At 31.0% G+C, this 27,595-nt stretch overlaps 3 protein-coding genes across 11 annotated transcripts in view; 1 reads left to right on the top strand and 2 right to left on the bottom strand.

Moving 5' to 3' along the window:
- Window positions 1-12: 12 nt before the first annotated feature.
- Atg12 (Autophagy-related 12) lies at window positions 13-4,009 on the bottom strand. 4 transcript variants are annotated; one of them, XR_012455314.1, is made up of 5 exons: window positions 3,769-4,009; window positions 3,562-3,698; window positions 3,332-3,493; window positions 2,545-2,706; window positions 13-754 (listed from the first exon to the last, which is right to left on the bottom strand). XR_012455314.1 is itself a non-coding variant. In XM_074118095.1 (4 exons), the coding sequence occupies exons 1-3, from the start codon at window positions 3,866-3,868 to the stop codon at window positions 3,368-3,370; spliced, it is 363 nt and encodes a 120-aa protein (XP_073974196.1). In that variant the 5' UTR covers window positions 3,869-4,009; the 3' UTR covers window positions 13-754; window positions 3,332-3,367. The 4 variants fall into 4 exon arrangements, 3 of the variants coding, with proteins under 3 accessions (XP_073974196.1, XP_073974198.1, XP_073974197.1); XM_074118095.1 differs by lacking the exon at window positions 2,545-2,706; XM_074118097.1 differs by lacking the exon at window positions 2,545-2,706 and having other exon boundaries at window positions 3,332-3,490; window positions 3,769-3,967.
- A 63-nt stretch (window positions 4,010-4,072) lies between these two features.
- On the top strand, window positions 4,073-14,919 carry Mrm2 (Mitochondrial rRNA methyltransferase 2). Of its 4 annotated transcripts, XR_012455311.1 has the most exons (11): window positions 4,073-4,213; window positions 4,289-4,469; window positions 4,558-4,649; window positions 6,716-6,822; window positions 6,912-7,082; window positions 7,155-7,294; window positions 8,595-8,832; window positions 9,833-10,122; window positions 10,221-10,499; window positions 11,758-11,888; window positions 13,375-14,919. XR_012455311.1 is itself a non-coding variant. In XM_074118092.1 (7 exons), exons 4-7 carry the CDS (start codon window positions 6,922-6,924, stop codon window positions 10,020-10,022), a joined length of 729 nt encoding a protein of 242 aa, XP_073974193.1. In that variant the 5' UTR covers window positions 4,296-4,469; window positions 4,558-4,649; window positions 6,716-6,822; window positions 6,912-6,921; the 3' UTR covers window positions 10,023-10,167. The 4 variants fall into 4 exon arrangements, 1 of the variants encoding a protein (XP_073974193.1); XR_012455313.1 differs by lacking the exon at window positions 4,073-4,213 and having other exon boundaries at window positions 4,296-4,469; window positions 9,833-10,027; XR_012455312.1 differs by lacking the exon at window positions 4,073-4,213 and having other exon boundaries at window positions 4,296-4,469; window positions 11,758-11,941.
- LOC141449052 (uncharacterized) overlaps window positions 12,408-27,595 on the bottom strand; it is a 69,195-nt gene continuing 54,007 nt past the window's right edge. Inside the window, exons 3-7 of one of the 3 annotated variants that reach the window (XM_074118088.1) lie at window positions 21,692-21,802; window positions 19,832-19,969; window positions 17,761-17,858; window positions 16,767-16,935; window positions 12,408-13,633 (exon numbers count right to left, since the gene is read on the bottom strand). In XM_074118088.1, coding sequence (XP_073974189.1) covers window positions 13,521-13,633; window positions 16,767-16,935; window positions 17,761-17,858; window positions 19,832-19,969; window positions 21,692-21,802 — 629 coding nt within the window. In that variant the 3' untranslated portion in view covers window positions 12,408-13,520. Of the gene's footprint in view, window positions 13,634-15,272; window positions 15,439-16,766; window positions 16,936-17,760; window positions 17,859-19,831; window positions 19,970-21,691; window positions 21,803-27,595 lie in introns of those variants that run through there. The other 2 variants (XM_074118089.1, XM_074118090.1) reach the window with 2 other exon arrangements.

Genomic DNA, 27,595 nt, shown 5'->3' with positions numbered 1-27,595 from the left:
TTATCTTTGCCAATTAAAGATTTCTCATCCATTACTAAACTAATATCAATTAAAAGACTGAACAATAATATAAACCATGTAGACTGAAAAGTGGTGAGAACAAAGTAATATTCACATATAAAATTACAATTATTTTAGGCCTTGAATTTTCGGAAAAGAGTGATAGAAACAAAATGATAAATTGTAATTTAAATAATTATTTTGAAAGTATATACAAATAGAAAGAGAATTAAATACTATTTAATTTAAAGAATAACTTACTTTTTTTTTTATTTTATAATTATGTATAGTAAAGAACAATAAAGATTATGCCCAAAGTAAAATTATTAGTTTCATATTATAATTACACAATTATACATTTGCCTGCTTCCTCAACAATTCCTTTAATCATTTGACGTTCCGACCTAAAAAGAGATTATATTAAAATATTCAGCACTTCACCAGCACAATGTAGTAAATAGCACATTGATATCACTTTATAATTTCAAAGTAGTACCTAAGTTAGTAAAGAAGAGCTGAAGATGTAGTAATATACAGTAATTAGGCAGGAATTGTTGAGGAATTAGTCACTAATTTAAATCGTTTAAATTATTTTCTGTAAAAACAATCTGTACTTTTTAGAACTGGAATCAAAACTATCCTTACTGAGCATGTATACCACCTTCTTGAATGGATACTTTCTTCAAAGAACTATGGAATCCGAATTCCATAGGCCCACAAAAGCCCTAAATGCTATCTTTTTTCCAGTAAGCTCCTGCAAACAGATCCACAATTAATATCCACAAATGTGAATAGGGCACAGAGCTAATGGTTATAAACCTTAATTTTTTACAAATTAGCACCGTCAAATAGAATTAGTTATAAGGAGAATCTAAGAAAAATTAAAGGAAAGATTATTTCTGAATAACTTTTGTATTAACTATTGTTCGTTGTACGTTTTAAAATATTTAGTTCAGCTATGATAATACACTAAAAATAAACGCACCAATTTGTTTACTTATCCCACCTCCACAGATTGTTAATACTAGCATTAAACTTAAAAAAATCGATCATGAATTTATGAATATAAATCAGTATTGTTGAGTTAAAAAACATTGCAAAAATAAATAGTTGCTGAAGACTCGTTAAATTATTGTTAAAAGTATTGTAGAACTAATGGCGGCTGAAGAACTAGATGAGAATTATTTAGTTAACGGAAAGTAGTCAGTCACGGAAATAAATTATCGAGACACTTTTAAAAGATGATCGTGACCTGCCAATAGCTTAGAACTTGAACAAAGCGAAAATTAAATAATACATTTCTGAAAAATGGTTCGAATCTCAAGTTGGGGTTAATAGTCCTAGTACAATTAGCAGAGAAATCATTAATTTCCTAATCTTTAGGAAACTGATAACCAACATCTTTTAGATCTTCTTCTTTGTACTTTGAGTTGTGATAACCAGATAATTTGTTCCAATCGTTTAAAGATTGCCCAGTATTGAAATGCCTAAAGTGATGCACATCGAAACAATCAATAATCCACTTAAATCCACTATTCTAGGCTTCCCAAACAACTTACATTTAACCTTAATCATCGAATCATAACAAGTATTTAAAAAGAGGAACTGTAATTTCTAATTTGTTAATGGGATAAAGATTTTGTTAAAGTTATTGGCAAGTGATTCCGAGATATTAACACAAAAATATTGTGATAAACGTGGATATATATATTAAATAAATTGCAAATCATTATGGTTTCTGGACAACTTCAAATTCATTGGAATTCACGAATCGTTTTTCTTTCAGGTTTCGGGCGCAGACCGTACTATTACCTATACTGGTATCTTATATGTACCATCGTCGCTGATTGATTCGGAGATGCTCCTAGTAAGTGGTTCTCGTATCTATTGAATGAGGAGAGTACGATTAAACATATAAATTTCAGTTCAAATTCGCGCTCGGTTGCTAGTCTCCGGTTGTGAACTGGATCATTACTATTTTAAATAATAGAACAATGTAATTTTAACTGACATTAATTATGTCTTTCTAACTTCTGTGGAATGAATTACATTCTTCTTCGTACATTCATATATTCATGTATATACACTAACAAAAAACAAAACATATTTCACGAGTGGCCAACATTTTTAAGTTGATGGTTTGGATTTTACTAATTGGTTGAATTTAATGAGATTTCGATTTGGCACGGTTTTCCATATAAAGCTTTACGGCCTATTTCTCAGGAACCTATTTTCTTTATAAATCGCTAGATGATGTGTTATTGAACTTTTACTTTGCTTGGTTTAAAAAATCCCCATACTTTTAAACCTCATGCAGAAAAGGTATAAACAAAAAAATCAAAATGATGATAGGGACTAAAAATTCCCTGTTCTTCTTTTTTCATCATGCCCTTCTATTTTACTTGAAACTTTCCTTAACTCATTCAAGTATAAAAAATATATTGATTATCTATTTCTATAACTATGTGATTCGTACCTATCTATTGTATGTTGAAATAAGAAAGGGTACACTAGGATCGTAATTTTAACTAAAGAAATTTCTACCTTTGTATCTTTCCCCCTTGCTGATGCCATTGCTTGTTTTTGTATTTATAAAATAGCCTGTTTCGTTCCATTTTCAACTTCTCTTTTTTTAGTAACACTTAGCAACACCTCTGGGAAACAAAATCTTAGCAAAACGATAAAGACGGAGTCCTGGCAGGTAAACTAGAAAGGGTACAACAGGTTTAAGAAACTAAAGATAAGATACACTTTATCTCTTTAAAGATCTAGGGTTGGTTTGTTTGGTAGTGCTGAACTCCACCAAAATATACTCAGTGAAGATGGTGAGGTAATAAAGCAGGCTTCGGATCCAACTCAGTAAAACATAAAAGAAAAAGAAGTTAAAAACCATTCAGAATCTCGTATTCTTTTCGGTGCATCTAGCGACGGATGGAAAATGATACTTAGGTTTGAATAAACAGATTCTTAGTAAATCTCGCTATAGGATCTTAGGATCATTCCAAGATCTATTTCATATGTATTTCAGAGGGAAACTTTCCAAACCTGATTCTGTTATATTGGAAAAGTATGTTACGAGACTGACAGGTTTAATTGTTACCAATGTGAAGATAAAATGCGACAATTAAGATTGCAGGTCCATCTGTGATCTAAGTGCAATCAATGCCTTAGGATAAATAGTATGTACGGAAACATACCACTAGTACAATAGTATTAAATACTATTTAAAAAAAAATAATAACAGGTGCAACATATTTTTATATTTCAGCTACATTTATCATTTACTCAAATGTAACAGTGCTTAAGTTTGTAAAATATAATTTCTACGTACCTTTCAGGCATTAGTTACAGAAAATGGATCTCATTATTACCCCCAAGCTGGGGTCTTGCAATAGTGAAGAATAAGAGTGCCATCAGTTCCAAAACAATCGTACAAGTTTTTTACAATTTGATCAGGTGATGGTGCAAATGTTTGGTTAACATACAAAAACTGCTGACAAAAGTTATCTTTAATAAAATTAATATTTATTTATAAGTTGTAATCCGCCTACAGGTACTTACCAAAGATTCAGACGGTTCAAGCTGCAAGTACTTTCTAACAAAAGCTGCTATTGCTCCAATTTTTCTGTCAGGTTCCACCATCCATTTTCTTTTCTTTATTATTGGAGCATTAGCTGTGGCTTTAAGAAGCACGGTAACTATTGAATAACCAACACATTAAAATATACCTTAAACGAAATATCAATTTATAGCAAATAAACTGTTTACTTTTCTCTTTTTTTGCTTGTTGACATTCTTGAACTCCTTCAGAAATATCCGTATCTTGAATATCTTGGTCTGCACTTCCTACATTTTCTACTTCTGACATTATTTGGAGCACGAAGTAATACTACATAAAACTCAATCTCTTCTGATTGCTTCGCTGTGCTGGTGTGCTGTGGACATTCTATACTTCCGATAAGATATCAGTATCGATACATTTATTTTCAATATCTGGTATCAAATACTCGATACTTTTTCCCAGTATGATACTGTTCTGAGTGCTGATATTTTTTAGCATATACAGTATTATTACTTTCCCTATGAGTTTTTTTTTTTCTGTGAAGGAGGACATCTGGAAAAGAGAGGTTTTAGAAAAGAGATGGCCTGGTTGTTGTATCTGTTTATCGTATAATAGACAAACGGCTAATGTCCGAAGGAAGTTTTTGAAAAGGTTAGAAGATAATATATTTAAAAATTTAAAATTGACGTTACAGGATTTTGTGTGATTTCATTTTACTCTATTAAGCGTTGAGATTTAAAAAAAACGATACTGGAGTGTTGCAACAGATTTATGCAAAAATATTTTGTGGAACTCTTGCCTCACTCAGTATAATGAGAAAAAAATAAAAAAGTGAAGGAACTTTCTTGGCGCCCTTCAGATGAGCAAACACGGAAAACTTCTGGACTGGGTCGACCCAGACAAATGTGTAAGGTTTTAATTATTCCTCATTAAAATCTTATTAAAATTATGTTTTTTTTTCTATTATTAGGTAAAAATGAATTTTTATTTTCTAGTTACTGATGTAAAATATGGATAGCCTTTTAACCTACAACACTGGCTCTGGGTATTATTTGCTGTGGCGCCTTGCTGTTGCATGTTCATAATAGTGATGGGCAGAACGAGTCCGTCTTTGGACTCGTTGGATTTGAATCAGTTCCAGGGTTGGAATCGATTCCAACAACTCGTTCACCGATTCCGGTCTCTGTACTTACCCTATGCATTAGTACAAATGTCACGCAATTCATTAAAAAATATCATTAAATGTTAGCTTTCCCAGTTAATAACAAAACTATATTTCTTTAACACACATTGAGTACTATCCCTAATTTCCAATTGCACTGATAAATATAAAATTAACAACGTAACACAAAAATTAACATAAAAATAGACTAGTCAATTATAAAAATTAAAGCAATGATGTTTAGTCATTATCTAGCTTGACCACTGGAAGACTGGAGTTAACGTGCTTCAAGAGGATCCAAGGTAGAGAAACGGAAATGGGTAGGAAATTATTCCCATAAAAAAAATTCTAACCCTTCAAGCAAAATGATAATTACTCATAAATAAAGAAATATTTATTTACTAGGACTTGTATATCAAGCTTTAAAAATATTATCTTATTATCTTACGAAAAGAAAAAGCTGTGTGCTTAATCTTTAACATAGCGCTGGACACTCTTATTCTTATCTTCATTGGGTAAGTTTAACCGTGTACATGACCGTGAGACAGTCAAAGTAACACTGAGCCAAAATTTAGTATTACCTAATTGGTTTACTTACTGCAGTATCCCTCCCACTCTATCACCAATTTCACAAACATTCATCGATTGGAAATAATTTTTAGTTAAATATTCGTTTTATTTGAATACAAAAAACATTATAACGCTTTCTTAAGATGATTTTAATTTTTAAAATTTGTTTTTGTCCATTACTCTTATATAATACGAAGAATTTCAAATAAAATATAATATACAAACACAATGATCTAGTATGCAGGTGGAGTCAGTCCTCGTTACCATAGCAATGGAACCGTTAAACAACTCCGGTTCCAGCTCCAGCAATTTCTATTGGCTAGATTCAGTGAACGAAAAAATGGAACGAGTCCGGTTTCAAAAGGATTTAAATCACTCCGGATTCGACTCCACCAACTCCAGTGGATTTAACCAATGAAAATGCTAGAGCTGGGCCGGAGTCGTTTAACGGTTCCGTTGTCATGGAAACTACGACTGACTCCACCTGCACACTAGATCATTCTGTGTTTGTATATTATATTTTATTTGAAATTCTTCGTATTTTATAAGAGTAACGGACAAAAACAAATTTTAAAAATTCAAATCATCTTAAGAAAGCGTTATAATGTTTTTTGTATTCCAATGAAACGAATATTTAACTAAAAAATATTTTTAATCGATGAATGTTTGTGAAATAGGTGATAGAGTGGGAGGGATACTACACTAAGTAAACCAGTTAGGTAATACTAAATTTTGGCCCAGTTTTACTTTGACCGTCTAGCTGACATGTACACGTTCAAGCTTACGCCAATGAAGATGAGAGTAAGAGTGTCCAGCGCTAAGTTTAAGATTAAGCACACAGCTTTTTCTTTTTGTAAAACAATAAGATAATATTTTAAAAGCTTGATATTCAATTCTTAGTTAATAAATATTATGAGTAATTATAATTTTGAAGGGTTAGAATTTTTATGGAATAATTTCCTACCCATTTCCGTTTCTCTACCTTGAATACTCTTGAAGTAAGTTAACTCCAGTCTTCTAGTGGTCAAGCTAGATAATGACAAAACTGCATTGCTTTAATTTATATTTGACTAGCCTATTTTTGTGTTAATATTTGTATTACGTTGTTAATTTTATATTTATCAGAGCAATTGGAAATTAGGGATAGTACTCAATGTGTGTTAAAGAAATATAGTTTTGTTATTAACTGGGAAAGCTAACATTTAATGATATAATAATATAATAAATTGCGTGACATTTGTTCTTATGTTTAATCGTTCCAAACCTTCTGCTGCCTCATTTTCATTTTTATTTGCCTAAATTTTTTGGGGCGGGGCGGAATCACTTTTTTTAAAAATAGGGATTTGAATCAACTCGTTCCACCATCGGACTCGTTCCAATGGAACGAGTCCGCTCAAATAGCCCATCACTAGTTCATAATATACTGTGCATTGTGCTCAAGAAGTTCCGTAATTTAATTGATAAATAAAAAAAAAATTGTATGGTGAATATTCTCGCACTTCATTAATATTTAAGAGATAAAAAAAGTGTAAGTTCTGAGCATTTATCAACATTGCAGACTTATGCTGACCAATTTTGTTGATTAGAATTGTGAGGTTAAAATTAAATATTTTTTAGCCGATGCAATATGGCCATTAATTGCTTCCAAAAGAGATGTATATCTCTATTCAGTTTTCATTTTAAAGAATCGCATATCAAGTTGAAAGGGAAAAGTAAAAGCTCACAGGAATGGCTTCTTAGGCATCTAAAAGATCCTTACGTGGAAAAAGCAAAAATGGGTAATTTCAGGTATTGTTTTTTGTTGGGTTTTAGTTACTGTTGTTTAAATTGAGGTGGTTTATAGAATTGAATGCATTGCAGGTGCCGTAGTGCTTTTAAATTATTAGAAATCGACAATAAGTACAAGTTACTTCATCCTGGGCAATGTATTTTAGATTGCGGAGCTGCACCTGGTAGCTGGACCCAGGTGGCTGTTTCTAAAAGCAATTCAGATGGAAAAGGTACATAATATATAAGTTGATACTGATTTCAGTGTATGACAGACACTAGGATTGATTGTCAGCATATCAAGCACATGTATTACCAAGTTTAACCTTGATATATAAAAGATGAATTATAAAATTGAGTTTAATTAAATGTATTAAATACTAGGGAATCGTAAAGGTTTTGACGATAATGAGAGATTTTTGTAGGCCATTTACCATACTTCTGTAGTTTATGGCTGAGCTTACATTTTAATTATACCTAAAAGTTCAATAATGTTTCTTAAGGTGAAATTAATAATTTCATGTGAATTTGTTTACTAGTAATTCTAGTATGCAAAGTTATCGGAAAAATTTACCATCTGAAGAAAAAATGTAAAAGTAACGAATGTGAAGGGAACATCATAAACCATTTACTTAATTGTCTAACATTAAATAAATCCCTAGCCTATTCCCAACAAAAAATTTAAAACATTTTTATGTGCAGGGATTTAATAAAAATCCTCATTTTTAGTGCTAAAGGTTTTAATTTACTTATTAGCTGATTAATTATTTGGATTTAAAGGAGCACGTATAAACGTGCTTGGTGAGATATATTTCAAATACAAGTGTCCTTCCTCACATCCTAGACGTGTTGCATATGTAATTAACCAAATTCGGCCAGTTGAAAAATGTAACATTATTCTTGTGCTAACTAAGGTTCATTCTGCTAGTGAAGCCCTGTTTACATGTAAGTGGTTCACGATGGACTACGCCTTTCGCTGCCCAAATCTTTGATTTATATAAAACATTAGCATCTTATAGTTTACTTACAAGAAACAACATTGTCAGGACGTACAATGTCGAATTATTCCATGCTTGTATTCGACCAGTGAGAGCATTCGGCTATCTTCAGGAAGTTTGATAACAAACATTGTGATTTATTCTATAAATAAAGAATAAAATTTAATACATATATAATACACGCCATAAATACTGATTAGATATCATAGCAGTGGAAATTTTGCATTGTGGCGTGCAACATAATCTTCTGGTCGGTGTTAGAAAATAGTGGGAAAAAATTATTCCATGGGCCTAAATGGCTTAGTGACTGCATATGGCGATTTTGATGGACAAGTTTTTATGAACTTAATGCCCTAAGTTTTTTTGTAATTATTTTTGTTTATATTTATTAAACCCTGAAGAATTTCGAATGACTAATCTAGACATTATTTACCCTTGTTCTGTAAAGTATGTTCCTTAATCTAGGCATAAGAAATCTGCCATAGAGTTTGATTTCGTTTTTCGTGTTTACAGGCAGAAATCGTTGTTTTTTTAGGTACGACAAAGCCTCGAGGAATGGTTATTGCTGTAGACATATTACCGATTCTACCAGTTGAAGGTGCCCTAGTACTTGGGAGGACTGATTTATCTAGTGAAGAAGGTCTAGATCGAGTTAAGCTTGCTCTTAATGGCAGACTTGTTGATGTTTTGCTTAGTGACATGGCACCTAATGCAACAGGTGTAAAGGAGGCTGATCACGATTCAATTATTCATCTTGCTTATGCGGTGGTTAGGTATGGTTGTGTGTTAATACTCTTAACTGTACCTTGTATGGAATACCTTTATTTGAGTTAAAAATTTCATGAAACTAATTATAAAGGTCTATTTAATGTACGAGTTATCAGAGGTTAAAATATTTAATACCACGTCAAACAAAACCAAAAGATGAAGGAAGTTGAAAGATGAAAAAAGGATTCAAGGTGTAAGCTTGAATTTTCATAATTGAAGATAGTTCAGTGAGCTGAATTATTGCTATTGGTGAATTAGTTCTGAATGCATTGGAATCAGGTCCTGCTTGAAGTTAGGTTGCTTTCTCAGCTTTCAATTTCTGAGGAGCCCATAAGGGCATAGGCGGTAATTGTCAGAATTTGTAAAGAGATAGCATAGAGTAAATGCTTATAGCGCAGTGAGAGGCCAACAATCATAGTTGCATAAATTTAAGTAAAAGTAACAAGAGATTTTTTTATATTTCTCGATTATCGAGAAAATTATATTTAAAATTAATATCGATGAACCTTTCACAGGGACAGTACTTTTTTTCCAGTAAAAAATAAAGTAAAACATCCTTTTAAATACTTTTTTTAGTTATATATCACAAAAACAAAAATCAATTTTTTTCTTTGTAAATTTCGTTTGAAAGTTGATTACTAAACGGACTTAATTTTAGGGTCTTAGAAAGCATTTGAATAAGTAATGATCCAAATCGTTTATTTATCCATTTTGTCATATCTAAAATGGCGGAAAGTATAAAATCTTGTACAGTCGCAATCTCCGTTTAAATTTTATCAAAACTTCACAAATTTCTGGTGTGTTAATTGATTTAAGTTTCATATGTTCATAGTAATTTGCTTTGAAAAAAATTACAAGAACTTCCTTCATTATTGACTTTCAAAAGTTTAGGAAATTTTAAGAATCTAGGATATCGTGATTAGTGTGATATCTATTACCCAACTGTATTTTCAGTGTAAATCAAGAAAAAGGGATAAGTGATGATTTATGTGAAAATATTTTCAGATTTGGACTTGGAGTTAGCCGTACTGGTGCCAGTTTACTTTTAAAGATCTGGGACGGAAGGTCATCTACTCAATTAACTAATGACATCAGCAGATTTTATAACAAAGTTAAACGAGTAAAACCTTTTGCAAGCAGAACTAATTCAGCTGAGTTATATGTTCTAGCAACAGACTTTAAGGGATTAGACTAATTATTGTAAAGTTTCTTTTTACGTAATGACCACTAATGCGAATATTTGACACATTATGTAGAATATTTTGTATATACTGGAGTAACAGTTGATTCAAATTGTAAATAAAAATAAAATAATCAATTTTTTAAATAATTTTCTAAAATTTGCCTCGTACTTATTAGTTACCAATATGGTGAATGTATTTTTATTTTTCAGTTCCTGCGGATAGACCCGCTTCTAACTTTGAGTGGAAAGTAGTAAACTCTATTATTTTTGCTGCCGTTGTTTACTAGAACGGAATGATCCTAATGACCAGACCGTAAAGTTGACAGCCTTAGAAAGGTAACGACTGATCTTTAGAAGGTCCTAAGGTGCCGTGTTTTGCTTGAACATTGATTATCAGAGAAAGCCAAATTGATCAGCACACTGAGGGATTGAGAGAAACGATCCGACCTTGTTAAATAAAGCATGAGAAAGAAACTGCAGTCTCGTAAGGTATGATCAAACGCCTAATAGAAGAAGAAAAGATAAAATAGATATTTCACTTAATAATAAAAGCGAACAAAAAATAGCAGGTCACATCTTGAGATTTCACATTTTCAATTAAAATTTCGCCTTGTTGGCTAAAATGTGCATTAAGGTTTCAAGCGTCGAAGCGCAATCCGCTGATGTTAGAGCTTACTTAGTACTTAGTTTTATTATTGTTGTTCTACACTATTAACCACTTCACAATTGTAAGGGAGAATATTATATTTCTTAATTCGAAGGTATAAGTAAGCAGCTACATTAGTTGCTACTCCTTGTACTCCTTAGTTGAACTCCTTTGGTTGGCTGAGTGCTTGAGAGTATTCTCGTAAATTAGAAGAGATTATTGTTGTTCTTGTACAGTAAGGCCTTATCTTATTGCAGCGATATAAGGATTGGGTAAAACTCTGTGAAACTGATAATATTTCGTTCACCGATTTCCTTAAATTTAATATAAATATCAGTACAATATTGGAAAATATTAAAAATGGCCTACTTTATAAGTTTTTCGCCCTAAACAGTCAGCATCACATTCTTTACAAAACGTTAGACCTCAACCCAATTTAACGTATTGTAGTAACTTAAGGATTATTGAATTAAATATCGTTTATACATTTAAATAATTATAATATAGTTTATAAACAAAATTCAATAACTTTTCTGGTGAACTGTTGGTATTTAAATCCACTTATGTGGAACATTTTACATTCAAAATTTTTAAGGTCATTCACTTTTTGTGAGTTTATTCTCTGTACCATTGATGTCATGTTGGTAAAGTTTACAAATCTCTTTAATGTAGGACAAACTCAATAAATACTGACCAGTTATAATAGAACCTATAATTTTCTTCGGCATCGTGGATTCGGTCGCCTATTCGTGTTTCGAATACAAATTATAAACAAATTACTGATATTTATTAATTAAAGAGTATTTACGTATTATTTTATTTATTTATTTATTTTTGTATCTGAGATATTATTTTGGTTACTTATTTTAAAATAAAACAATAATTATTAAAAAATATAAGGCTATAATAAACTTATAAAATATACTTTTGACTGCTTTTCCTTCTATTGGATCTTCTGTAATTGTATTGAAAATGTTAACTTCGTCCCTCTTAATTTAGTGTTTAATGTTTATATATGAGTATTTTAAACCTTAAAGAGCTTTAATATATTAGCAAAATTAATACAAAAATTTTCTCATAGCAGAATTATTTGCATTGCAGTGGTTGCCTGTGGCCAAGAAACACTGATTTTCTTCCAACTTCGACGTTTTGGATTCTTTCTTGGTTAGCGTGTGATGTGGAAGGATGGAAGATGGAAGATAGGAGATAGAAATGTTGGCACTATAGATGAGGTGATTGCTTTTGAGTTTTAGGAGCCAAGTATCTTCTCTTTGAATGACGCAAAGTTAGTTGAGTTTTGGAATAAGTGGGTACACCTTTTCATTCCAATATTATCTTTTCAATAAACGAAATTTTCTTCGCTTATTAATACAGCTATACTCAACTTTTTGCACGATATTTATCCGTAATTCTGGAAAATATAATACAACTCAGCGTTATTGCTTTAAATTTGATGAATTGTAGAATTTCCGAGTTGGAAGGATTTCATCGTCTTTGCAGCCACTTCTTTAACGCATAAAAAACGATATATAAGTTTTTTGAGCATAATAATAACTCATCAATGCACCATTCTTTCTTGGTCACTTTTTTAGCTTTGAGTAATATTAAATCGAAAAACTATCGAATGTAAAAATGTTACCGACATTTATTGTGCTATGTAGCATAATATATAGCTATATATTGCTATATAGCAAGAAATCGTATTATCAATTAGTTTTGGAGCAAAAAGACACTAGAAATGAAGAAGCCAGTTGGTGTATAAATTTGTATTTTAATATTTAAGTTTTCTTTAAGCATATTTCATTTACAGTTTCAGTAATTTTAATCTTTTTATATTTTTCCAAATGCTTTATTTCGATACTTTATTTTACTTAATTTATTTATTGAATTTAATTTTGTCTTATTTATTTTACATATAATAGTATTTTTATTCAAAAGAAAATATATAAAAAAGTACTTTTTCCTTTATTATATGATTTGTTAAAGAATTTTATAAATTTAACATTTTTATTTTCTTTGAATAAATTCCTAAACTAGTCATAAAGTGACTAAAATCACAGAAAACCTATATTTACAACTTACAGAATTTTCATAACGTAAGAATTTCTTTCTTAAAGTCACTGATGATATATAAAATTATATTCTACGTTCCTCTTACATTAAAAATAAAAAAAGTTTTTATATACAAATGTCTAAAAGATAAGACTTACATACATAAGTTAAAAAATAAAAATAATTTCATCGTATAAAACAAATTTAATATAACATATGTATAGAGATATACTATACATAAAATAAATTGTCGTAAATATATTGTCATAACACAATTTTAGAAATACAACCTTATATGTATTTCTGAAAAATATGCCCTAGAAATATGAAAAAAAAAAAAAAATCAATGAATATGTTACTATAATACAAAATTATGTATATAATTATCATTTATATAATACAGGCACTTTTTTTAAGGTAAAAATTTACATCGTACATTGGAATATAAAATATATTGCCTGAGAGTTTTATCGTTGTTCATCTCTTCAGTATACACTATTTCAAATAATAATGTCTTTCCTGCATTTTTTTTGAAATTGAAATGAATTACAATTTCAAAATGACTATAAAATAGATTTATTTTATATTCTTGAATTATTACTAATAAAAATAATTTCTAATCTACACAGAAATCTCTCTCACTGTTTGTGTGTTTGTCTGTGTTAGAGGATGCTGTAAACCGAGGGAAGCTGAGGAACCAATCTATCTAGAAGACAAATGGCTAATATAGATCATCCTCTTTTTTATCTTGTAGTAACTATTATTAACAAGAATACTGTTCTAATTTTTTGAACTCTTAATTCTTAAACTATTTAATAATTGTAAGGGCCATATTGAGAACCATGGTAGTAAGGAGGTCCTGGAGCATAGGCCGCCGGTGGATATCCTGGTGGCGGATAGGCGTACTGCTGCTTTTGTGGATACACTGTTGGACACAAAAATAAAAATAAAATGAAATAAAGCAAAAATAAACAAAATATATGCATAAATTACTTCGTTAATTGTAACTGAAATGATTGTAATTTTATGTAATAGTAAAAATGTGGCCCTAAGATTTTTAAATTCGAATAAATATTTTAGATTTTACCAATATAAAATATGTCGGATGTTTCAATTGATTTGTACAAAAATGAATTTCCATTATCTAACCAAGTGATATCAAAATGCACAAAAATATTTGCTAATTAGCGTTTACATTATTTGCTAATTAATGGTTCTTCTTCATCTTGCAAAACTAATGTGACGCCATAATTCTGAGTAATAATTATTGGAATAAGACAATTTATTGCATTTTATTTTGCATTATATTAAGCTTTAGTGAAAGCCTCTTTATGGCATCAAGAAAAAATAATAATAATAAGGTATGCATTGAATCTTTGCCCAGGGCACCAGATGGTCAAGTTAATCAAACTCGATCCAGTTGTAAGAAGGGTGTTTGTTTTTAATGTATAAAGGACCGCTAGTTAATCGCGATGGCGTAGGCTTTCTACCAACTCTCATGGAATTTGAAAGTTTCATTTATTTTCACTGCTCAAAATTAAATATTTGGAATATAGAGTTAAAATATAGTTTGCCCTGCTTCATTTATATTTTATTTGCACGGTAAACATATCTGAATGAGTATGTAATGACTATACGAGTACATAAAACTATTCTTTAATATCTGATAGAATATGTGGTTGATAATTAAGTAAAAATATTAAAACGTGAAAAAGTGCATAGGAAAAGAAATTTAAGAAAAGTGTACCTTAGAAGTGGCGGAAATTTTTAAAAGTTGTGATAAATAAAAATTGCGAATAAGGGGAATCAATAGAAAATTGAATTTCCTTAGTTTCACATCTTAAAAGTTTAATTAAGAAGTTTAAACTTAAATAATTAGATCAACCAAGTTTACTAAAAAAAGAGAGGTATTAAAGAAAAAAACTGCAGTAAATTAAAAGTCATGCAATATATGAAAAATTAAATTGATCAATTTAAGGAATTACTTTCATTAATTTTGAAATTTTAATTTTTCATGTTTTCATATTTCAGTGTAAATACACAAATTGTACTCTATAACAATGCAATCACCAATATGGTAAATTGTGAAATAATTTTTATAAATATGTACATATGACATGGTTACTCAAGTTTGTTAAAATAGCAAAATTATAAATTTTGTCTTAACTGTAGTATTTAAAGAGAAATTATTAAAACCATTTTATACACATTCTCTAGGGGGATGTTGGTTACGTGCTTGGATTTATAAGTGGGAGATCCTTAGTTCGAATTCCGTGTGTAATTAATTTTTATTTGTTAAAAAAATAAATGAAATAAAGTAAGTGCTTCCACCCGCCCACAACATTTAGTCGGTAGTTGGACGTTAAGCCACGCCTAAAAAATAGGCAATTACCTTACTTTACAGTTACACATTATTTACTAGAATTAATAAGCGATAAAATAATTAAAAATTAGAACACCAATTTAAGCAACGGCTGTAAAAACTGGTAAAATAAAACAAACATTGTAAAGCTGTTGAGATTCATTAATTTTTATTGATTTTGTTAGTGACAGGCTATTATTACCGGGCATTAAATATTGCATGTTGACCGTTTCCTCCTTGATACGCTCCGATCGCAGACAGACTGCTGCACCAGAGAATAGTGCTGCAGACACAAAAGAGAAGCCAACTCCAGCCCACACCAAGAAGAATGACCAGTCGTAGCCAGTGAACGATGCATCACGTAACACCTGTGTGCGTGTGTGTTAATACAGTTCTTCGTTTTAGCGTTAAGCCATAGTTAGGAAGTAAATACAATAAACATGCCAATTTAGAAATTTCTTATCAAGCGTAAATGGGAATAAAAACAAGTAAGTACTCGGGGAAGATCTAATAAAATTTGGCTTCTTTATAAAGTCACCAAACATGATATTTACGTGCACAAATCATGATGTATGCATAATTAACCTAATTTGTAGGTGAATATTGTCTGAATTAAAAGTAAGAATCAAAGTTCTGTGAAGGAGGGAGGGGGAAAGAGGACTTGTGGATCTTGATGACCACTGTATTCAGTAGCCAATAGAACGGAGGAGTTTATGTTTGCAACTTTCTTTAGTTTTAGTGGGTTTAGTTTATTCAGACTCTCTCTAGCCGCAAATATTCAACTTAGCTAAGAACGTAACTATATGAAAACCTGCAAGAGTTCCTTCCCTCTAAATAAATAATATTAAGAATCAAATTTCAAAAGTCTAGCTTGAACAATTAATTCCTTTTAATTCAGCAGGAGGTAGCAAAAAACTGGAAATTCTTAACCAATATGGTCAGAGTACATGAGAACGCTAAAGGATAAACAAGAAGGATCAGAAGGTTTGTCCGAGCCAATGGCTCTCCAACGATACAATAGGTGATTAAAGAAAATGTCAAGAGTACAAGCCAACACCAACTGTACTTTGGCTGGGATCTTCTTCCTGCCAGTTTCACAGATTTCAATCTCCAGATGAGGTTTTTTTTTGTTTGTTAAGTTACACCAGCGCTAGATACGCTACAAGTAACAATACAATAACTGGCACCACTACCAACTCACTAACTGAGGGGAGAAGTTACCCAATGATAACCCCCAGTATTAGCTACTCTCTTCAGAAGAGAGAAAATCGCGAGGCCACTGACGTTTTAATCGTCTGGGAGGATGATCTGGATAGTGAAGAGAAGATAAATGGCGGACAAGAGGACTGGAATGAGAGTGCTAGAAAGGTTAGGTTAGGTTAAGCCTTTTTTAGCTTTAGGACGGCTTAAACTTTGTTAAGAAACAGAAAATTTATTTGGTTTTGATACTCATTTTTTAATTTACCTAGAGTTTTACAAACCAAAATTCACCTGTATAAAGAAATTTCTAAAATTAGCTATTAGGAATCATAAGTGAGCAATTTGTTACAAATAGTAATTTAATTAAAAATAGTAACTAGATAAATAAATAGGAAGGGCTCCAAATCCAGTGTTAGTGCTTGTAGAGAAAGGTCCGAAGATCTCGGCAGGCCACACACAAATAACCAATTTCTCTCTCTCTTTAAGATTTTACTACCTGGCATGACGTAGTGCATGTTGTGTGAATCAATGTCCGATTCTAGCTCACCACGGACACAGCAGGCTGATACCATAAACAGTACTGAAGATAAAAACATTGCACCAACCGAGATCCACGCCAGTAGAAATGACCAATCTCTTTTTGTCACAGATTCACTTTGCAGCACCTAAACGGGAAATTTAATCGCCCCCAAAAATTTAGTTGAAAGTCTAGTGCTTATTTCATTATATATGTGCTATTTTACTTAAATTAATGCCAAAAAAACTTGGCAAACTTATGGAAGAAAAATAATTTAAAATTTAACCTAATTGGATTTTACTAACAGAATATTTATATTTAATTTTTCAGACAGAATTAAAATTGTTAGAAATACAGCCCCGTTAACATATGATTAATCCTGTTTATTCTCAGAATGACTCCTTATTTTTTTTTTAACAATACAGACCGAAATTTACGCCTTAGTATTGATTTCCTATCATATTTGACCCACTTTAATCATATGAGCGAAATACGAATATTCAGAAAGTGTTTTTAAAAGTAAAAACAAATAATTAAATGGTTTTTAAAAAGTTTTGATTATTGAGTATCTAATGTTCTAATTTCTGCCAGCAATAAGCAAACACTGCAGATAGATACTCCATAAAATTTGATTAGACCTGCTTGAACCACCGCATGTGGCTTTATTAACCATCAGCTGGAGATCAACAGTATTTTTTGCTAAGGTTTGAACCTTAAACTTCAAAAATGGAGATAAATATTTCAAAGAACATTTACTAACTTAAGATTAAGAGATTAATACCAGCACTTGATTGAAAGAGTGATAATCAAAAATCGGCATTAATGTACTTAACTAAATATTCATCTGTTAATTCTTTGTTTCATCCATTCGTAAATATTGTAAATGAAAGATACCTTTTTCATTTCCATTTTGAGTATATAACAATAGAATGGACATTGTACCCAAATTTAGTAAAATTACTGCAGTGCTTACATTGTTCCATTGTTGATAAAATTCTTCCCCTACAATTCTTTCTTTTTCATAATATTCAACTCCATGCCATAGGCCCATTGCGCCAGCAGATAACAAACCTACAACATCAAATTTATTATATTTAACACAATTCTCTTTGTTTAGTGGCAAAGTTTCTTGAAAATACGTATTTGTTTTTTGTTTTGTTTCTTTTTAAGTTAACTTTCGTAAAATGAATCTGGATAGTCTGAATATAAGTGGGTGATGTAATTTACTAAGTCTGTTTACTTGAGTTAATTTAAATTAAATTGGCATTTTGGTTAAATTAATGTACATCAATTTTAGTAAAGGAATGAAATTAAATTACTTTAGTAGTTAATAGAATTGTAACTTTATAAGTTTATTAGCAGAGTGGTTGCTTTATCTGTAAAGATCTAGTTACACTCTACTTATTCAGACATTATTTGACTATCGGTTATTGTGATATTATATTATTTTAATAAAACGTGATTGAATGCATTTTTCAGTAAATTTTAGATTAATTAAAAAATAGAAATACTTAAGCTATTTTCTCATTAGTCATGCGCAAGTTTCATAGCAAACTGGGAATTTATTGTTTGGCGGAACCGCTTAAAAAAAAAAAAAAAAAAAAAAAAAATTAAAATAATGAATGATACAGAATAAAAGGCATCACTGTATTCACTTCCCTTTGCAACTGATTCAGGCAAAATAATGGGCCAAGTACAAGGAGGAGAACTGTCCAGGAATACGGAATTACTGTTGGGATTAATTCTCGATATTCGACAATTGCTAGAATTGGCGTCATATCATTCCATCATTAAAAGAGGACACTAAGAACAATGTTCAAGTTTTCAATATGCATCAACTTCATTTTATAGAAAACTGACGTGCTTTCTGGCAAAGTCAATCAAAAGATAAAAGAAAAACCTCTTAGTTGTGTCAGTTTGTAGATAACGGAACTGCTTTTTAATTACCAGTTGGTTTTTGGTACATTAGCAAACAACGTTGCCGCAGTTGCGGGACGTAAGAAAAAGGCAAGTCTAAAAATTATAAATTAAAGACAGTTTTGACTTCTTGCAGGTAATAAAATTCTAACTGGAGTCGAAACCCAAAAATTAAATAAGAAAATATAGTTTATTATTAAAGTAGGGAAAAATTATTTAATTGGGTTGATAAGATTAGATTTCAGGGATAAGTATTAAATGGCCTTCTTTCAGGTCATCACTGAAGGAATAATGCGCAAAAAGATGCATTTGGTTTAAACATTGAGAGCTTTTTAAATTGTTTGCCAGTCAGTATTTGATTTCTGCAATTCTACATTCTTATGATAAGTGGAAATAGATAATTTTAGTTATTAGCATAACAAAGCGAAATTCAAATCAAAACAATAAAGGGAAGAAAATTAAGTTGCTGACTGGCGACGACCCCAAAGCCCCAGGGAAAAAAATCTTGGATGATCAAGTACTATTTATTTGTTTCAGGTTTTTTAAGGTACAGATCTTTTACGTTCAACAAAGTAGAATAAAACTTAATTCAAAAGAGTATTAGAGCGATGATTTGGACTAACGATTCAGCTAACCATTTTTCATTTTATCACACTCGTTTCGTCTGGTCTACTGGGCAGAAAATCGTAAAAACTAGGTAGTAATAGTGTTACAGTTAGTTCGCTTAGAAAATTACGAGGCTTGTTTTCATGTTCAAAGAAATTTTCGGAACTGGTTTCCATGTGTCCGGAAAGACTTGAAAAGGTGTAATTTTAAGTTCGATAGAAATAACTTTAAAATGAACTAAATAGAAAATAATAATAAAAGAAGGCTGGTTATTACTTCCAAAAAAATCTTGTTAAAAATAAAATGGATTACTAATTAAACAATAATGTTGGTGTTTTAATTAGTAATCCAACAAAAGCGTGTTAATACTCTTTACAATTATTCAGTATTTTTGGTTTTATTAATTCATTCATTATCTGTAAAAATGAATATTGTTCTACTGAAATAATTTAGACAAAAATTTAAAAAAAAAATTATTGTAGAGTAAGATTCAATATAGTTTATATTAGATAATTACTTACAAGCAAGTAACATGAGAATTGCAGTTGCAGTAATATTTCCAGGTGATCTTCTCCAGCAACCAGCAATGCCCGTCCAAAATGCAACGAATATTGTAAAGAAAGCCAATATAAACAACGCTATTGCCGATCTACCCATATCTGAAATAATTCTTCCTTATTAATGCACATACATATAAATATTTGTATTTTATACTTATATACAATTTTGGGAAACCTATCATTTTACTATCAAAACTTATTTCTTAAATTGTTGAAAAAGATTATAAGTTAACTTTCTGTTAATATTTTATCTGAACCAATTTTTGTGTCTATCTGCATTACTCTTTTCTTCATTAAGAGAAAGTTGTTCGATGGTTTAAGAAGATAATTTTGGTCAATTAATTGAGATAGAAAGTTTTCATTAGGCGACATGGTGAAAATAGAAGACAACATCTTTAAAACACAACATTTCGTGCAAAATAGACATTTATTTTAATATTTTCTCCAGATTTTAAACCAAATGGATGTAGAATACATAAAATTGGGTCTGTTAAAGTGCACCAAAACCCTGTAAGATTAGGTGTTCACTCTCTCATAAGTTCTGACTTTCAAATTAATTATTTATTTTAATTTTTTATCTCAGACAGAATTCTCAGCCATCAATTTTTCAGCTGGATTATTTCTTCTTTTTTTTTCTAATATGAGAATGAAGAATCCTTCTAAACTTGCAAGACAACAATTACTGATCAATATTATCTTATTTTTCATATCTTACTTGGAGTAAATCAGGACTGCAACCTATCTACTGGCCCTGTGGCCAGCCTTCCTATTCATTTGGAAAGAACATTCCTTCACTTTTCAGTTGCTTAATTACTGTAAGATGTGTTGGGGAACCTTCTTTAAATTAGCTAAAAACCATTGAGATCTCATTGAGTCCCTCGGTAAGTGGAAGAATTGTTGGACCTTGCTGGTATATCATTACATTCGAGAGCAGTCTCAAAAATTGAGATATTAACTATACATTAACTTCAATTTTTTTATTTTATCGGTGTCAATAATAGTCAGACGCTGTCATAAATTATTAAGTGAGGTAATAAAATATTTATTTAGAAAAAATTTAATAATCTCAATTTCGACCAGAATTTATTTCAAGATAGCTTAAGAAATAATGTGTCATTAAGTTTAGAAATCAAGACATTAATGTTAATCTATAATCCAATTTAAGATCAAGCAATGTGTGTGTAAAGATATATTAAGTGTCTCATTTGCTGAAAACATTTTAAGTTGAATGAATAATAAAAAAAACCTTCAAGTCTTTGAATAATATCCGAAAGCGTAATTACTTTCGAGATCGAGTTCCACAGTTTTAATGGGTCAAGAAAATAGATTGTGGATTAGCGAAGAAAAAGTGAATCAACTTTCCAAAAAAAAAAAAAAAAAGAAATTTTCAAAAAGAAATGAATATAACCTTTTTTTTCTTCATTGTTATTTATGAGATCATTAAGTTGGAAGAGCTAGAAAAAGATTTAACTCTAAACTGAGTGAGATGGAATGTAAGCCAATATAAGAGATGGAGGCTTCATGATTCAACATGATGGTAGGAATCCCAAAGACTGACTGTCAATGAGATCAAAGTATTCAAAATATATTTCTTATTTGCCCTCGAGTTTAGGACATGAACTATAGACTAGATTCTGTGGGGCCGGCCAGAAAGTCTATGAATCATTGCGCCATGTTCTTTGTTTTTGCAAAGATGATGTTTGGTGTCCCACGATTACTTTCTCACTTCAAGTAACTTTCTCTTATCTATTTAATTAATCATTTCCTAGTGAAGTAAATGTGATGCAATATATATAAATGTTTTAAGTGACCCGGACTTACGAAGTCTGGTCATGGCATCCTCAGAAAATCCTCTGGTTAGATTGTCGACATCAGGCAAGTAATACTCTATGTTCATACAGTGCGTTTCTACTGGGCTTAAATAGGTCTCCACTGCAACAGAAATATTAAATACAAAATTAAATATTATTAAAATAAAGAGTTATGGTTTGGATGGATAAATAGTACACTCCCCAAAGAAAGTCTTTTGTCATGGCCTTTCTTTTTATTCTCAGTTTTTCAAAATTTTTGTAAACTATTAGATGACTCAGTATATAATGAAAGAACTTCAGAAAGAAGCGTGCAGTCCCAGAACCCTGCTTTAAATTTTAAATCCTTTTTATTGGCCTTGGCAATAATTAGATACCCAAAATTAACTCGATTTGTTAAAAGTTATGTTATTTATTATGGCCTACTTTAAGGATAATATGATTGATCTAATTCTATAATGGTTCGGATTTAACTACAAGTTTTTTTCGAACAGACATGGGCATCTTAAAATTTGCTTCTTTAAAAAATATTTTTCAAGTAAACCATTGAAAATATGCAAATTAAAAGCTAATGCGCATTTAGAGAGTGTTCGGACAGGTATTCTCGAGTAAGAAGATACTTACTGAGAAGGTTCTTAGATGGAGTGATTGTACCGTACAATAATTGCCATTATTTATTAAGACAAAGCCAGATTAAATTAAATAGGTGTTTCATTCTTGCGTTCCGTATTTCATTTAAACAATATTCAGAATTCCTTTTTATAAATAACTTATGAAAAACTCAAAATAACTCAACAATAACTTGGTTTAGCGCATTTATTCTTTCCAATTAAATGGATAGAATTACAACATACCTAAAATCTAAGTCAGGGTGGCGAACCCAAGGGATTTTGTGGTCTAATTTGGAAGTCTGCGGTCCGCTTATCTATTAAATTGGATCCACTACAAAAACTTTTTGCAGTGAAAATTTAAAAAAGAATTAATATTCATTATTGTTTTATTACTATAAAAAGAAATAACATAATAATAAAATTATGAGGTATTCGATTATTTAATTTATTTAATTAGTGAGATATTTGTTTGTCAACTAGTGCAAGTCGATCTCAATGCACATATTAATAACACATTTATGTTTAGTAAACTTCTTTTAGAAAAAAAAATCGCCGGTGAAAGTAGATCAAAAAGCGGTCTCAACTTTTTGTGTCAGATTACTCAAATTAGAAAAATTTTCTTTTGTGACAAAAGTGATAATCTATTTTTGATTATGATGTTTCAAAAATGTGTATTAGTTCATTATTACATTGTAAGTCAATCATTTTCACTTGGAGTTATACAATTAGAATGAATCACAAGACATAAAATTATTCAAGATAGGCCACATGCCGCGGCAGGCCAACCCTGGTTTACTAAATTTCACGAGATACAGCAATTCGAAATATGAAAGAAATGCTGGACTCCCAAACTTTATCACCTTATATCTTCTTTATTCTAAAATTATTCTAGACTGGCCAAATGCGGCGCTCGGGTTGGCCATCCCTGATCTAAATGATGCAGTAAGGACTTGTTTAAGATTCAAGTTATCTCTAAATATGAAAACGGAAAGTTAATAAATTTTTAAGTATTTTGTATTCATGAAGTAATTTTTTTTCCCCGGTTCACTTCAATAATGAAGAAGATATTGACTGGGAATGAGTAATAGGACATACTACTGAATGACTCCAAGTGAGAATATAAGAAACGATTGGGCTTCGGAATGTTGTTATTTTTAAAATAAAATATAAGAAGATAATACTTGAAAAATGTGGTGCAACTTATTACTATTTTTTGTTCACTTCATTTATACCTAAACGAGTTAGATTTGTAACAGACCCTAAAAATTTACTCTCGACAATATTCTGGGAATGCTAGTTTTTGCCGAATTACATAGAACAATTTTTTTAATGTATTTCTCACATTAAGAAATATTCATTATTCAATTTAATTCACTTAAAATTAATGATGACTGTTGCACTTATTTGAAAATATACAGAGTAAATTAAATGCACGCTGCTATTTCAGGGACCCACCTCTTAAAAGAAAATAAATTATTATATTTGTATAATTTTAAGGCCTCAAATTATACAATGTTACAATAAAAAGCTAAGAGTGAATCATAATGTTTTGGAAAATTTCATTTTCTTTGAATTTGTGTAATTATTTTTGCCGCTGTAGGCTTAAAAGCCATGTGTGATAAAATTATCAGCAGTGAAGTTTTAGATTTTACATTTATCTTGAATTTCTTTCTACAATATCATATACGAGGGTCGTTTGAAAAGTGCGTGCAAAAATAAAAACTACTTAATTTTTTGGGGTAAACCTTTTTTATTTTTCAACATAGTCTCCTTTTAGGCTTATACACTTCGTCCAACGCTGCTCTAGTTTGAAGATCCCTTCCGAATAATAGGATTTGTCCAAGTCTGAAAAATAGCCATTCGTTTCTGCAATCACCTCCTCGTTTGAATAAAATCTTTTTCCCGCCAGCCATTTCTTCATATTGGGAAACAAATAGTAGTCCGAGGGAGCCAAGTCTGGAGAATAGGGGGGATGTGAAACGAGTTGGAACCCTATTTCCATTAATTTTGCGACCACAACTGCTGAGGTGTGAGCTGTTGCGTTGTCGTGATGGAAAAGGACTTTTTTGTGGGCCAATCGTGGGCGTTTTTCTTGCAGCTCGGTTTTCAAACGGTCCAATAACGATGAATAATATGCACCTGTAATAGTTTTACCCTTTTCCAGATAGTCGATGAGGATTATTCCTTGCGAATCCCAAAAGACAGTCGCCATAATCTTTCCGGCCGAAGGAACGGTCTTCGCCTTTTTTGGCGCAGATTCCCCCTTGGTAACCCATTGTTTAGATTGTTCTTTGGTCTCAGGAGTGTAGTGATGTATCCATGTTTCATCCACAGTGACGAAACGACGCTTAAAGTCCTGCGGATTCTTCTGGAAAAGCTGCAAACCGTCCTTGCAACACTTCACACGATTTGAAAATCACTCGACTTCCTCGATTCAAACGAATGCCAAACACAAAGAAATAGACCGATCTGGCTGAAACTTGGTACGTTCTTCCAAGAGATGCTGCTAACTAAACATAACCTCGATACGCGCCAGTAGTGCTATCTCTCTGACTTTGCACGGACTTTTCAAACGACCCTCGTACTTTGTATTTTGTAAGAAAGGACAATGAATTAAGCCTCAATAAAAATTTAAAGACTAAAAGTAAATATTGCACTTGGGTATATGTTTTTAAATAATATAATTTTTGTTTGGTGGAAATTAAATAATATAAATTATTTGTATTGCGTTCTACGTTAAGAGGGTAAACTGTAACTAATAAATAAACATGTAACTAAAGTCTGATTCAGATGTTCTTATAATGAGATGAGCGGTACTTTCTGTTAAGGTAAAGAGTTAAGTTCGTTCACCCTATATTGAGGCTTCATTTTATAATTGTATAGCGGTACCAGAGGCTATCATTATTGTGTCGGGTGTAGATTGCCACTACCAAATGAGAGGGCCTCCATCCGTGTATAACACGTGTCCTATGTACGAGGTACTCTATGTTGGAGAAGGTTCCACATAAGAATTGCATCCATCCAACCTTATTTCCTTAGTTAACGCAAAATTAAAAATGTATGGATGATTTTACTCATTATATTTTATTTGAAATTCATAACCGTTACGGAAATTTATGTGGAAGGTCGTGTGACTAGATCGCTAAAGAAATGAAACTTTAACTTTCTATGCGGACATTGCTGTATTTAGTGTATATTTATTGTTTTTGTACATTTTATTTGTTAATTATTTATAGAGTAACACAGACGACAGTGATAACAAAAAAAAAAAATAAAAGAAAAACCAAATCATTTCTTATTTAAGACAAGCAATTTTTAGCCTGTGGTTCTTTGTAAGAAATAGGCTTGACCCAGACGTGTTACTAGTTACTTAGTTCTATCAAATCTATCGCAATACTATAAGTAATCTCAGGCCAACAGAAAATAAGACAATAATAAATAAAAAAGACAATAGAATTTTGTATGAAAATTAGCGTATATTTCTTTTCCATTCACTTTACGTAACTCTCTTCTCTTATATTCACACGTCTTTATTCACATGCTTGTTCAACTCTTTAGAGCTAATATACGAAAAAGAGATTCCATAATTCACCCAATACAATTTATGCAGTCCTTAATGTTGCAATATTTCATTTTTGATTACATTTTTACACATTAGTTACGGAAGTTTTAACCATATGTGAAAAATGAATATTTTTCTTCAACAATTATTGTATAAAAAAATTGTCGTAGTTAGCTCAAAACGTCACGACTGTAGATAAAGTCACTGTTTCTGGGTTTATGAGAATCTTGATTTATGGTCACTTTAGAAATAAACAAATATTTATGCCAACTTTACTAATGATATTTAGTTCAAAACGTAGACGTAAAGAATTTTTATTTCTAATCTGACCAAAACTCAAAATTTCTCAGATCAAAAAAAGTCTGTTACGACATATTTTTTTGTATAGTTTCCATTAAAAAAAACTACCAGATATTATTCTAGAAGGGCCGAAAATGTATTAGCAACTAGCACTCGTCCATGTCCCATGGTACTTGAAACCAAATATTCAAATTCTGTAGGGATGTAAAATCCACTACAAATCACTTTCTGAAATTTATACAAAATAAGATAATTTGGATAGCTAATATAACAATTAACAATCCACGTTAAAAACCAATAATTATGCAGTCACTTCCTGTGAATACTAAAGAAAAAAAATCTATTCTCTAAAAACAGTTCCGGCTAATGAATGTTTTAGAAAGTATTCCAATATTGCTTAAGAAGTATGCAGATCAGAAGCACAACTTTAAAGACATGCTTTCTCATAGATTTACCTGTCGAAATTAAGATGAAACAACGGATGAAATGGATGTGAAAGAAGCTTTCAATAGTGGTAACTGAAGAGAATTATGGAAGGAAAATTCAAAAGAAGAATAGCCAATTTTTTATGAAACTTGGGCCTCTGCGAGTACCTAGCCAAAAGCAAAAATCAGGAAACTATATCTCAATTTGAACTGTATATATCGTTCAAGTCCAGCAACGCTTTCGCCGGATACATTGTGCTTTGCTCTGCCGAAAAACTAATAAATGACTAAAATCGTCTTTAAATCCCCTTAAGGAAGTTGTAGACTTCCTCGAGGTTCCCACTTTCAGGTCTGAAGATCCCACTTTGCTACATATAATGTTTTAAATGTTAATTTAAATTAAAACCATATTCAGTACAAAAAATAATATTTTTGTTTTTGTAAATTTCGTACATTTGTTCAAATTTGTTAAAAATTATTTGTTTGTTAAGAATAACATTTGTAAATAACCAATTGTTAGATATTTGTTCATTGAGCCTTGAAGGTATTAAACTACCCCTGCTCTGGAAATCATTTTGTGTCGCTGCTCAAGGTAACAAGCAGAATTAGTTCCACATCTGTCCGGATGGATTCGCTCAACCGGAAGCCAATGAAGGGGTAAAAAAGACGTTATTTCCTATCTCTGTCTAATGAGAAATTCCAGACAAATTTCCAGTGGCTATTTCAATAATCATAGAAGCGCTACATCGATAATCAACCAATACAACAGATAGAATCCCTTTCACAGAAAAGAAAAGTTGTTATATTCTTAAAAAGTTGGTGGAGATTGTATTTCTATATTTGGTAACGATAATGTTTGCTCCACTTGAGAAGGTAAGAAGGCTCTTCTCATATTCACCGCTCATATAAAAGGATGTTCAGAACAAACTTCATACAGCTGAACTTCATTAAACTTTATTCAACTGCACGGCAAAAGAGCACACCACTTAGGCGGTTAAAAGAGGTTTGATGTTAAGCAT

Source organism: Rhodnius prolixus, unplaced genomic scaffold, assembly GCF_049639745.1.
Source record: "Rhodnius prolixus isolate KJV_2025 unplaced genomic scaffold, Rpr scaffold_2, whole genome shotgun sequence".
NCBI classification, from domain to species: domain Eukaryota; kingdom Metazoa; phylum Arthropoda; class Insecta; order Hemiptera; family Reduviidae; genus Rhodnius; species Rhodnius prolixus.
Note: the sequence above shows the minus strand (reverse complement) of the source record. Positions and strands in the feature narration are given on the sequence as shown.